Raw genomic sequence first — 14,255 nt, 5'->3', positions numbered from 1 at the left:
GATCGGGACTTGTGGGAAAGAAAGGGGGGGGGGGCACGTTTTTGTCTTCTGTACCCAGGCCTCCCTCAGATTCCACACGCACAGCCGCTGGACTACTCCGCACCCCCTTCCCTTTACTTGATCATGAACTGGGAGGATAATGGACTTGTCTGCCATGATGACATCGTTTCTGTGAGTGTGAAGAGCTGTCAGCACATAAAAGTGACAAACTTCAGAAAAGGACTTTCAAAGATGTCGACAGTGTGAGTATGTGGGGTTTTGGGGGGGGGGGGTAAAGGTGATTTAGCTCATATTAATATGACATTCGTCTGTTCGCGCTGAGCAGCCATGTTTACCTCTGCAGGCAGGAGAACAGCTGTGAGGTCCAGGGTGAGGCACTATGAAACAAATCACCATCATAGTTACAATTAGCAGACTGAATTCAGGGAGAACTTCTGGCTAATGGCTAAGAAACAAGGGTCAATTCACACCACCATGTCTGCATCAGAGGCTTGATTCCTTAAGGCAAACCACTGATATCAGTCCCGTCAAAATGACACAGCTTACTGTTGAGCGTCATCCATGGAGCAGAGATGTGCTGGGTACTCAGTGGGGATGGGAATCGAACCGGCTCCAAATTGTCCGATCCATCATTTCATGTCGCTCATCAATTCATTTTATCGATGCTGCTGTGTTTTTCTGACAGTTCAAAACAACGACGTCACACTCATGCATCTATGCTGCTGGAAACGGGCGAAAACATCAAGGATACGTTTCTACACGACATGGGCTGAACCTCCAGGAACATATCTGACACTCAATTGATCAGGTATCAATGAGGGAATCCATAAAGAGCCAAATTGAACTGATGAGGACACTGGCATCAGTAAAATCTTATCGATTCCTTCATCATCCTTGGATTCAGCAGCGTTGACCACGTGGTCAGCCCTCTGAGAATCAGCTTCTGAGCCGTCACTCAGTCGTCTTCGCCCATTTAACAGGAAGGAAAGTCTCTCAGCGGTTGCGCGAGGGCACTTTCTCTGACGTCTCTGTCACTGCTTTGACTGAGCAGATGCTTTATAAGGGGAAAAAGGCCAAAAGTAATGTGCTGCCCGGCTCTGCCATGTGTGTGGTTTGCAGGTCTGTCAGCGGCACGACAAGCACACAGATGACTGAAAGGAACCAAGCATGTGAACTACAGAGCAGCGAATGGGCCCTGCAGAGTTCAGATGGGTTAGACGGTGATCGCACAGCAGCTTTCATAGAAACCAGAAATGTGATTGGGAAGATCAGCGTTAGGGATAAAAAGATGACTGATTCCAAACAAAAGCACAAAATCTGTCAAAAAAAGGGGAAGTAACACAACACTAAGCGACGTCTACCATCGGACGATTGACAGCAGGAGACGGAGGCTTCGGCTGCTCCCCATCAGCAGCTCCAGTGAAGCCTCGGACACATGACAGCACAGGTAAACACTGACGTGCACACAAATACACACGCGCATGATCACCTGCTATCGCGCTAATGGTTAGCAGGCCTGAGAAGCGAGATGCGGTCATATGTAGTGGAATGTCAGAGAGGCTGACAGTGCCCAGAGACGTGTAGTTATCTGGTGGAGGGGGGATCAAGTTCTTAACCTCTCCTTCGACCTTCTGGTAAAAACAACAAGCAGCCCCTGATCTCTGTGGCATGCCGCCACAAAATCCCTCCGTCTTGCGTGCGTGCGGGTGCGTGATGGACCAGGAAAAAGGGAGTGCAAGCGTTTTAGCACACTGTAGGCCTCAGTTTAGCGAAGGTGCACGCTCGACTTTGTCTCCAGTAAGTCTGTCTAACATCCAACCATTCCTCAACACATCAAATCCAAGGTTTTCAGCTGGAGCCTTTGAGACTTCAGAGTAGTGTAAACCAGAGGTTAAACAACAATCTGCGCAGGCGAACACTCGCAGTTTATCTGTTGCCATACAACACACTTCTTACTAAACATAAGTGATGAACTATGACATTTCCAGCATCGCAGTAATATAAACCAGGCTGCAGTTTGATGTAATGTTTATATCTTCTGCTGGATTTTTGCTTTTTTTTTTTTTTTTTTTTTTAATACCAACCCTGCAGCTCTCACTCACAACAACAAAAACAAGCTGCCGTTTTGCACAGCAGCACAATCCTTTACTGTGAGAGGATTTTAATGGCCTTTCCAGATTGGGCCCTAATTAGCTGTTAATCATCTAGGGCTCATAACCAGAGTGGAGACAGCAGGCGTGTGTGTGTTTGCAAGCGTGTGCGAGTGTTGCGTGTGTTTGCGTGTTCTCTCCTGCTGTCTATCCTTGTGTTGCGAGGCCATTAGCGGCAGACAAGCTAAAGAGAGCCAAACAGCCCATTAACTCTTTCACTCTTCCTCTCTCCTCTCCACCACGCTCATCTCTCTCCCTGCAGTACCACAGTTGCCAGCTGACACCCTCTAATGCCAGCTATCTGTCATGACCAGAGACCTGTCCACCCACACATCCCTCCCTCTGCCAATTCTTTCCTTTATTCTCCCTGTCCACCCTCCTGTACTCTGTCTCCCTGGCTCTGCCTCTATATGTTTTGCAGCACTGTACGACGGGGTCTAACTTGAACTCAAGCCCTTTGAAAGGTAAAACTGCACAAGACTCTTGTGCTGACAAAGCAGAATTAAAACCTCTATAGAGCATCATCCAAATGCTTTTTATTTTTCATGGAAAATTAACAATAACGCTTCATATTAATGTGCACATATTCACCAATAACCAATGGCTTATTAGCATGCATATTAGCAGCATATTAGCAGCATATTGCCGCTTCATTTGTCATTATAAAGCACTTAATGCCTTATTCTGCATGATCCTTATTCTACAACTACTAGGCCATAAAGTGCATTCCCTCAGTAACCTCCTTCTACTGATTACTACATATTGATTGTAAGTAAGGACGTTGCTGTACATGAATTATGATCTTAATAACCCTGACCCCCTAACCCCAAGAATAAGGAATAAATAAGTGATTTATAATGACAATAAAGAGACAGTGTGCTACTAATATGCATGCTAATGAGCAACTAGTTAATGGTGAATATGTGTATGTTAATATAACATGTGACCAAATTAGCAGTACATAAAGAATATATTAATGTCTGACAACCGCTGAAACCAACATCTTGCAGGACTGGATCAAACTGATGTGACAGAATATTTGTCTAATACTCTCATAAACTTACAGTATGTGTCTGTGTGGTTATACTTCTGTGTACCTGCACCTGCCTGCAGGGTTCGGCTGCACGTTGGATCAATATGTCGATTTGCAAGCAGAAGAAAAAGAAACTGAAATTTTATCAGCCTGGAAGCCGTAACGAGGCAGGTAGCTGCGCGTGAGCGTAGACCATTTGGATGAGTCCAAATTGCCTCTGCTGGACTAAATTGGACACAAAGGGAAGGACCAGAGGAAACACTGAGGCAGCAGAGGTGGATGAGTCCGCTGCACTTAAACAGGCAATGAAAAGCCGCTCTGTGCTCTCAGGAGCACAAAGCACATTAACACACAGATGCTAACAAGTCTTCACTGTTAGTGTGTTGACAGATTTTTAGTGTATACAATAATATTATCCAAATTATGAATATTTTAAAAGGTGAGTGTTTTCCACTTCTGTGTATAAAACAAGCTTCACTCAGGAGAGTCGTATTAAAGATGGAAAATTATACGTCCTGCAAAGTCAGAAAGTACGACAATAAAAACACAACAAAGCTGCAACTAGTTAACATGTTAATTAATTTCTAATTAACTGATTAATTTAGTCCATTAAATGTGTGAAAATTATGAAAATTGCCGTCATAAATTCTGAGATCCCAGCGCAATATTTTCACTTTGTTTTTTCTGACCAGTCAAAAACACACAGGTATTTAAATAAGGCTGTAAAATATGAAAAAGAAAGTCATGTTGCGATTATTTTTGACAGATTTTAGTGGGAATGGTAATTTTTTTGCATTTCAATTTTACTGAAAAAAATCTTTAGGATGATTTGAAGCAATACAAAGCTTCATTTATAACAGTGATTTGGCCATATTGCGATTTTGATAATCTTAATCACTTGTTCAGGCCTTGTATTTGCAATCATATAAAGCACAGAACAGCAGCAAATCCTCATATTTCAGGAGGTGTATATCAAGTCAAATTAATTCAATACTTGTTTCTGCCAGTTTGGTTTCAAAATTTCATCAAGTATATTCCATCTTTTGAACAAATTAACATAATTCTGACTGAGTTCACTGCAGCACAGCACGCCGCCGCCGCTGCCGCCACAGCAAGCTTCACCCGATGCATCCACCTTGGCCTCGACCATGCTGACAGCCCAAGAGAGAGGAGTGTGTGATTAATGATAGGGGCCTGGTCATATCAGCAGGCTGGTTAACAGACCCCACTGCAAGACTACACAGGTCACAGAGCACACCCAGCCTCATCAGCACCCATTACTACTGTGGGCATGGCACAGGGAGCCACATCTGTTTTTAGCCCAAACACCTCGCTGAGAGAGAACGAGGCCTCTGAAAGAGCTCAAAATCAGACTTTCAATGCAACAAAAACACAGGCGTAACTTCTTCATGCAGAAAACAAATTTAAATTTACAAGCCTGGCCTCTGAGTATCAGTAAAACTCTGTCAGCAAGTTTTGGAAGTTGAAGGACTAAATGACAAACTATCCCTGCAACAAACAACAGAAACAGTAAATCTAGCTGGTGCTTTTTGACCTTCTGGAGCCGAGCAAAGTAATCTGATCCAAAGAGTTACCTTAGTTTTCCAGCCTTCGGTGTGTGTGTGTGTGTGTGCGTGTGTGTGTGTGTGTGTGTGTGTGCAGGAGAGAAAATATGACAGCAAATCTGACAACATCCGACATGCATATACACAGAGTATTTCTGCTCTGGGGCTGAGCGGGCAGGAAGCGGAGATCAGAAACAGGATACCGCATCATTTTCTGTGCACGCAAACACAGATGCGATCGCGCACACACACACACACACACACAAGCACGAGCGCGCACCAGATGTGTGCGTGTGCACGGAGCGAGAGCAGAAAGAGAGATGGCGAGGTGGACAAGGACGGGAGGTGATGTTGGATCACTTCGCCAACACGGCAATCCGAGAGCCGGGGCATGTCGGAGGAGCGGGAGGCTCAGGTAACAGGAAGAAGTGCGAGACGATCAGGAAATAACACTGTCTCTTTGAATTAGCATTTCCAGCTGAAATGGGGGGGGGGCAGAAACCTCTGGCAAGACTTCAGAGGGTCTGGGTTATGCAACACAAGGCAGAGACAGAAATGTGCATGTATGTCTACGATATGTGTCAGCAACTTGTAGATATACTACAAATAATAAAAAAGTCAGTCTTTAACACTCTGTATTGATGCGCAGCATAACTCAGTGACCCTCCTGCTCATCAACACTTTCTGCTGTCCATGTTTCTTACCAGGCGATTGATGCGCACAAACTCCTCCGGGCTCTTGGCCCAAGGCGGCAGCTCCACGTCTGAGACCACGGTGCTGTCCTCCATCACTCCCAGGTTGTAGCTGTTGGCGTTGACAAACATCTCGGGGAGGTAGTAGAACTCTGGGATCAGCTCCTGCACGGGTACGACACGGAGACACGTTTGAACGCACCCGCTGGTCAGTTACAACGCTACAATCAAAAAGTGATGGTATCAATGTGTTTTTAAACAGTGTTTCAGCTGCTAAGAGTTCACAGAAATAGCTGACACAGGGTTAGATTTGGGTAATGCTGAATGAAGGAAGTTAAGATTTGGAAAGACAAGACCAAAGAAAAGAGCATTAGTAAAAAAATAACAGAGAGAGGGACTATCCCTACATAAATCCAGCTCAGAAATGATTTAGAGATTGCTCTGTGTGTGTCTGCTACAACAGTTAGACTGTGGTGTTCTCTAAATTGTACAATTATTCGAGGAAATTACATTTCCGACTGCTTGTCTGCTGCCCGCGCTTGTGCTCTGGCCTCTGCAGAAGATGTCAGAAACCTCGGAGCGTTCACTCGGCTGTGGTTTTTCACTGTTCAGATGGACTCGTTTGCTTTGTTTGTTTCTAAGCAGCAGAAAAAGAGTTTTCTACTCCCCCCGTCGACTTCCACAACAAGAGAAAAAGACCCAGTCAGCCAAATTCTTTCCTAACTATGATGATTTTATTTGGCTGTCCCAAACAACACAAAGTATTCTCAAATTGGCGGATAGTGAGTAAGTTATGACAGGAGCTGTAACCCCATATGTTTAGCCGTTCGTCATTCTTAACAAAGCAGAACTTGCCACAAAGAGCGTAAACATTAAGATTGAGTCTGAGCTTTAAAAACATGTAGATGAATCCATACTGCCCCGCAGGCCCGAGCTGTTATTGTTGTGTCTCACTGATTGTGAAACACAGTGATGGACCAGGGTGTCTCTCAGTTCTTGGCTGCTTCGTGTAAACAATCAAAAGAGTAGAGTGTGAAATGTATATTGTGCTGCAGTCTGTTGACATTAAAACTGATAAAATACTGTGTTTCCCTGTTGTCTTAATATGCACTTTATAACACAAAGCATGGCTTCTTTCCTCACTGCACTGGGGAACATCTGCGCATTAACAAAGTACATAAAAACATGCAAGGATCTATGTTTGCATAGTCATTTTCAGCAGCTGTATTCATGGTATGAACAGTCGAACATTATATTTTCAAACTCGAGTCTAATTGACAGCATTTGTTTTGGGTCGATCTGATGGCTGTAGACAAAGCCTGTGTGACTGCAAGTGCTGACTGGTCCTCTCGAGAAGGACAGAGAGATACAAGCATGTTGACAGTCTGACATCAGAGGCGAAGAGACCACCGCCAACGCCAAGCTGACATGCCCCGGTCTGTCAGGCGACGATGGCAGCATGCAAATACTCCACACTAAAAGCTGCAGGTTTATTCGTTTTTTGTTTTTTGTTTTGTTTTTTTAACTGATTTTCAAGAGCCTGGAGATATGCAACGTGATCTCTAAAGCATACAAACAAATACACTCAAATAATAACATGACCCTTTTTTTTTTTTAGATTGGCTGCAGAATACATCCACCCCTCATCAACGGGCTGAAAACGTCCAATCAAATGAGCAAGCAAACACGCAGGTTTAAAACAACACAGCACTTCCTCACTTCTGAGACCTCTTCACTCCACAAACCCTGACCTGAAACTAAAGGTCAGCCTCTTAACGAGTCCTCCAGCTCACCCGGGTTCACTGGCTGCAGCCCGCTGTAAATTTGAGCTGGAGGTGGCAGGATGCACGCACACACACACACACACACACACACACACACACACACACACACACACACACACACACACACACACACACAAAACCTTGAGGGCTTCGCTCCCTAACACTCAAGCCTGCCTCGCATGGACCATTATGTGCAGTGGCCCCTTTGCTCCGGCCTGGTCAGAGGCCAGCCCCTCTGATCCCCAATCCTGTCCTGTTATGGGTCACTGGAAGGGGCTCTGGCCTCTGGGCTCCCCTGCTACCCTTCCACTGTTGCTACTTCTAACCCCTCTGCTCTTCCCTCTCCCCCCCGATGCCTTCAGGCTTAAGGCAGGGGTCAGGGGATTGGGGACTGGAGGTCATGCTAGCGTCACCCAGGCTACAGACACATTGAATCTGGGTGTTGTAACCTATTATCACCCCTTCTTTACCAGTGGGGTATGAAAATACTGGGGCTTTTTGCCCTCTGGCAGGGGCAGAGGGTTGCTATCAATGGCTTCAATGCTAATGCTAAACGGTGTACTTAGCATACTAAATTGATACATCTCGTCCCTAATTCCTCTTTTGCCTGGAAGGAGAATATGTGCGTCCAAGTGGATAAAGTCGACGGACTTTCATTCAAAATATGCAAAAAATTCCAACTGAACAGGGAAACAAAGTGATGCGGTCCAGATTTCTCCTTTATTTTGATCTGAGGCTGAGCTCTCACAGTTTGATCCACATTGACAGGTCTAGACTGAGAGAGCAAACGAGGGCTCTTGTTGGGCTTTCGCAATCAAGCGTTGGCCAGCTACGTGGTAACGCAATCCATATGTTTTATCGGAGGGATGTGGGGGGGGGGGGGGGGGTGGTAAACGCAATCAAGCGTCAAAACCCCCAACACCACCGCTGTTCCCCCATCCAGTGACCCAGTGCCAGGAGACCAAGCAAACCCAGCTTTGACAGAGAATGTCTGACTGTAGTCGTAAATGTTTTAGGAGCGCAGTTAAAGTGTGCACTGGGGGTTCGAGGGCCCTCAGTATGAGAATGACCTGTGCTGTTGCAGGGCAAATCCAACAGCTCAGCAGAGTTTGGGGGCCCAATGGGCAGGGATTCAAGTCCAGGTTATAGCTGGCTGAATCTGAGACAGACGGCTGGGACAGATGAGGATTAGTCTAACGCTTTGATCAGAAGACCAGGAAGCTTTCACTGCATAGGCACAATGATTGGTAGTGACTGGACATTACTCTTTTGAAACCTTTTATTCTTCGTCTGTAAGGATGCTGGATGGGGATTTATTCTCCCGTAGTGCTCGCTCCTTTATTTCTTTTAACTTCTAACCTTCTTTGCCAGTCCACCGTCTTAAAAGGAAAGTATTTCCACATCATGTGTGAGCATCAGTGTGTGGAGTACCTTAACGTCAGATGTGTCTCTCTGGCAGTTCCTCCAGGCCCGGGACACCGAGGAGAAGGTGCGGTCAGCGTGGTCAAACTTCCCTCCTTGGAAGTTGAGAAAAAATGTGGTGAAGGGTTCCTGTTGATGGGGAAAAAAGAGGTTTAAGTTTGAATCTGCTTTTGTAACTGATGAAAAAGAATCACTTATGACTTAAAAACACACATGAAGGCCGCCTCGCGGGTCAGTGCGGCACTATGTCAACAGATTGGAGTAAAAATCTACTCTTTTCACACACCCTCGAACAAACTGGAATCCAAAAATGAACAAGTGAAAGAACAATAATCCCAGTGAGCTACTAAAGCCAATACACTCGTGCTACTGATGCATTTCTAATCATGTATAATCTTGTTAGGACAGATCAATAGCCGTCTCCCTGGTGCAATAGCCCCCGAGTGACACGGACACAATATGCTGGGCCACAGCGAAAAACTGCTACTGTAGATAGCTAATTAAAGTCAGTCTGAAATGACGTAAAGCTCATTTATTTAACCGCACTTGATCTCCTCATACAGTTAAAACAACACAACAGGAGCGCACTGGAAAACCTCACAAATAAGAACAAAACACACAAAAACTGTTCACATTCATCACACATATGACACTTCACAGTTACTCCCTGATGTTAAGTTTGATCTTTAAGCGAGGGTTTCTGGTAAAGTGGCTTTAGAGTAAGCCCGCTAATGATGTGCAGGGATCAATGAGGTAACTCTACTGGGAGTCACTGAGACAGTGAGCTACTGGGACAATAACAGGAGAAAACTGCACATTGGAGAAACTTAGTAACCTCCCTCTCCCTCGAGTGCAGTGTGGAAAGATTGATAGCATCCATTCAACAAAGGTGCCGAACGAGGGCACTCCAGTGCACACTGCACACACTCTTCAAAAGCAAATCACAGAACGTACCTCAAAACATTCCTCAAAAAATCACAAGATTCCGCTCAACATTTCTTCATGGCAGACATTTAATTGCACTGTTTTTGTTTGTGTTTTATTCTTAAATGGCAGCAACATAGAGTATAATAAATCTACGTGACAATAAATGAGGAGAAATATGCATGTGATGCAATATTTAGCATACATTTACGCTCAATTTGACATAAATAAATGTGTTTCTAAGAAGCAGATGCCTAATTAAGAATGAATTAATGACAATACACAACTGCAAAAAGAAACAGTGAATATAAATTCAAAAAATAATCATTAAATATGTTTCAAAAACAAGTTAGAGATGCATACTGCTGTGCATAGCTATGGTTTAAAACTCTGTGAAAGGGGGGCCTGTTTACAGCCTGTCAGCTACATTATACATATTATATTTGGATGCATATAATCAGGATTTTTGTGACTGTAATAAAAGCAACAATCAAGACTGTTTGTGTTTTTATACACGCTGCACTTACGATACGCAGAAGCCACATCAGGGTGAAGCTGGAGGTGGAATAGTGGGTTCCATAGTGGAACTTCGGCACCTGATCATCCTCCCAGGACTCGTATCGGTCTGAAAAGAACGCCGCCCTCTTGGGGTTCAGAGCACCGATGGGCTGCGGAGACATAAAACGTATTTTGTTAAAAACTGCTCACTGCTGCTCGACATGAAAACAGGGACAAACGCCCGGGTGTGAGAGCAAAGAGAAAGCAGGGAGGCGCCACTGAATTTTACTGTGCATACATTCAGGGACCTGCATAACAGTTGCAAGGCAAATGAAGCTGGTAACCTTTGTGCAATCTCAAATGAATATTAGATGACGTTTCCCCTCAGAAGGAGATCAATCCTTTCCCACAGAGTGCTTTTTAGAGGAACAGAGCCCCTGCAGCTGTAGTCTGTCAGAGAAAACTAATGTGCTCCAATGAAGGAGAGCCTACTAGGAATATCAATAGCACGGCTGCGGGTTCCTTTAATTTCTACTTTTATTAATCTGTAACTAATACACTGGTCACCAGCCCTATTTGTAGTGTAGAAAAATGGATAAGTTGCATTAATTTTCCATCGCTCTGCAAAACCAATAACCCTGTGCTGCTGGGCTATTATTTAAATACTCATTTATAGAAATCACTTTCAGGCTGGTTCAATTTTTATTAGTCTTCTGCTGGCTGTGCCTCATTCCCTCAACCCCCCCTTCATCTCTCTCTCTCTCACACACACACACACACACACACACACAAAGATCAATGGTAATGGAATGATGGCCTTTTGAGGATGAGGGGCGAGCAGGGCGTGGATCAATTGGATCTCTTTCATATCATAGTGTGCCTGTCACAGCACGACTCATCCAGGGCCGGGCACTGATATTGATCTGTGCTATGGCTACTGTTCCGTGTGGGTGTAATGGGGCGCTGCTTGTGCACGTGTATTTGCGTGTCGTGGGAGCGACGCACGCAGGATTTGTGCAGAATTGGTTGCTTTTTCGGTTTAGTATGTGCATATATATATATATTTTGTGTGCGTATTTACACGGCAAAACGCCTCGTGCCACCACGCTGTGCAGCTCCGCACTGACAGTGATACACTGTGGGCTTCCTCAGGGCCACCGGGGGGTGGGTGAGTACACAGAGTGAATTATACATCAAGCCCATTGGTCTGATTTATAGCCCTAATAACAGTCGGCTCATTAAAAAAAGAAAAGGGAGAGGAGGCATATAAAATAAAATAAAAAAAGACTGAAAGTGCCACAGTGACAGAGAGAGAGGGAGAATTGTGTGTGAGTGCATGTGGGGGCTGTTGGTTTGCACGAGGCCGACATTGTTTACTGCTGTAAATTACTGTGGGGCTCACGCTCTCCGCTTACAGTAGCTACAACAGGGTGGCGGTGACGGTGCCGTACATCAGAGGCGAGCGCCCAGCAGCGTGCTGATGGAGCGCCTGCTGCCGCCTCACCGCAGATTGGCCTAATATGTCGCGGCAAAGAACGGCGCCCCGATGAGGACTCAGACAAATGAACCAATCTCATAGTTTTAATTAGAGGAGAGAGGAAGCTGCAGATCAAATATGTGGCGGCGCTTTAAGAGGTAAACATCAGAGGATTCATCTTGGATCAGTCCTCATCCGTTCTGCTTCAGAGACATTTAAAGCTACTGTGAGAAAAGACGTTGTAAGGAACAATTACAGCGACTAAAGGGCAAGAAACTCAAAACAAATCTACATGTTTTGTGCATCATTTATGATCAGATTCATGTTTAAAACTGACATCAAACTACTCCTCGCAGAGATGAGGAGAAAAGGGCATGCATCAGGATCAGGGTGATCAGGGCTCCCTGTATGCAAACCTACCTGAAACGTAGCAGAATTACACTCTTACGAGAACATCACCCAGTGCTGCTTCACTTTAAAAACAATAACAGGTCACCGGTGATGAAGTATAATGGCTTACCGACTATTTGAGCATCACTTGGGCTTTGAGTCATAAATCAAAAGAGGCTTTTGAAAGGAGTGTTTATGTATAATGTCCTATTTAAACAGTGAAAATGGTGTGGAGGGCCGGGGGGATAAACATAAGGGGCGCGTATGGTGAAATCAATACACCATTAGCTGATGTGGCTGTGAGTAGTCGGTTATAGCACAAAGGTACAAGAACGCTCAATAAATCCTCACCGTTTCTGTTGCTATGTAAATGTAGGCTACCTAATCTCTGGCGAGGGGGGGTAACAATTCTTCTAATTATTTGTTGTGCTTCATTAAAAGCTGCATGACAATGAGACCTTAAGGGGACTGTGTGACCCCCCCCCCCTTGACCAATTATAATCATCCTACAGCTATCCATATGTAGGACAAGGGAGTTCATGTGGCGAAATGTGGGACAGCGTGCAGAAGTGGGGTGTGCGAAAGGGTAAAGGACTAAGAAAACAGAGGAGAGTTACAACACTTGCAGTCACTTCATGTGTGCGCTTATCGTGACTACAATGTTATCTCGGGGGTCGGCGTTTGATGTCAGGTTGAGGTTAGAGTTTATGATAAGAAAGTCCCTGGGGTCAAAATGGCTCTGGCAGGAGGGAACATAAATTCTGTGTGGCCTCTGCTGTGCTGGGGATGATGACAGTGTGTGACACACACACACACACACACACACACACACACACACACACACACACACACACACACACACACGTTCATGGCAATTGGGCTTCTCAATGTCACTGGAGGCTTCTCAGATGACCTGTTTCTATAAGAGACAGCCACCAACGTGACATAAGGGGGGATAAGAGAGATGTGGACGGTGAGAAAGAGAGACAGTGAGAATACAGAGGAGGACAAAGCAGGAGGTGGCACATGATGCAGACGCACAGCAAAAAAAACTAACTGTGAAGGTCAGGAGACGTTAGGATGCAAAGAAAAGAAACTCCGAGCACAAATGATCGCGGGTGCAGAACTGGAGGGTGGGGGTTGATTCGGGGGGCTGCTTGCCCTTTTCCCAGACACTGCAGTCTGCCACGGTCCAGCGGTCATACACTGATATCACACATGTGTCAACAACATGAATAAAACAGATGTAATAAAGATTGGCCTCGCTCCCTCACTCCCTCCCTCCCTTCCTTCCCTCTCGCTGGAGGAAAAAAAAAAAAAAGAGCAAGGACGGCAAATGATTTTGTTGTTCTTCTCCTCCTCTCTCCTCCTCTTTCTTTGCTCTCAGATTGTCTTTCTGTTTCTCCTCCTTTCACCCATCTCCCCTCCGTTCACGTGGTCCCTGGGGCTGCGAGGCTTGACCGAGCACAGAGGCTGAGCTGTCCAAACTCTGAGGCGGTGCAAAGGAGAGGAGCGGGAGGCAGAAAGGAGCTCAGAAACTGAAGGAGGGCTGCATGTTTGTGTGAGTGTGTGTGTGTGTGCGCGCGCGTGGGGCGAGCACAACTGTCACATTTCAGCCTACTGGGCAACATGAAGCCAGATAAACAGAGGAATTATGCAGCTTCATACAGAGGGGAAAGCTACACTGGGAGGGATAAAAACAGGATGGAGACACAGAGGAGCAGATCTGAAGTGAAAGCAGGACTGGGGAGAACCTAAGGGACAAGGTGTTGACTGTTGGGGTGTTTGAATCTGTATGACAGGGGGGTGTGAAAGAATGGAAGTGTGGGTGGATGGCTCGCGTTTGCAGTTAATGTGCAGGGCTGCTGTATGGCATCGGGTTCTATGGTGCAGGTCGCTTATTTCCAAGGTTTAATCCATTTTAATGAATCATTATTGGAATCAGTGAGATCAGAGGATTTGCTTGATAACCACATTCTCACCATGGACCACAGCGGCTATCACGATAAACATGGACAAATGAGAACAACAACATCCGAGCTTTCTCTTTGTTTCCTCAAGAAGTTACCGGATGACAAAGCTCACAGCATCACATATTCTGCAAGGTTGCACAAATTAATTTAACAGCACCATTTTATGATGTGACAGGGGGCGACTGCCATGCTCAGGCCGATAATATCACTGCGTGAAAAAGAAAGAAAGGAAAGGAAAGGAAAGGAAAGGAAAGGAGAGGAGAGGAGAGGAGAGGAGGGAAGAGGAGAGGAAAGGAAAGTGAGGGAAAGCAAAAGGAAGGAAAGGAAAGGAAAGGAAATGAAAGGAA

At 45.3% G+C, this 14,255-nt stretch overlaps 1 protein-coding gene across 9 annotated transcripts in view; it reads right to left on the bottom strand.

Annotated features, from left to right (window-relative positions):
- The window catches only part of lrba (LPS-responsive vesicle trafficking, beach and anchor containing), a 174,559-nt gene that overhangs the window by 29,871 nt on the left and 130,433 nt on the right, over nucleotides 1-14,255 (bottom strand). For all 9 annotated transcript variants that reach the window (XM_076729272.1, XM_076729263.1, XM_076729267.1 and 6 more), the window contains 3 exons: nucleotides 10,098-10,238; nucleotides 8,656-8,775; nucleotides 5,453-5,605 (listed from right to left, as the gene is read on the bottom strand). In XM_076729272.1, the coding sequence (XP_076585387.1) occupies nucleotides 5,453-5,605; nucleotides 8,656-8,775; nucleotides 10,098-10,238 (414 nt within the window). The remainder of the gene's footprint in view (nucleotides 1-5,452; nucleotides 5,606-8,655; nucleotides 8,776-10,097; nucleotides 10,239-14,255) is intronic.

Source organism: Chaetodon auriga, chromosome 4 (assembly GCF_051107435.1).
Source record: "Chaetodon auriga isolate fChaAug3 chromosome 4, fChaAug3.hap1, whole genome shotgun sequence".
Lineage (NCBI taxonomy): Eukaryota > Metazoa > Chordata > Actinopteri > Chaetodontiformes > Chaetodontidae > Chaetodon > Chaetodon auriga.
This window is presented reverse-complemented; position numbering and strand designations above follow the sequence as displayed.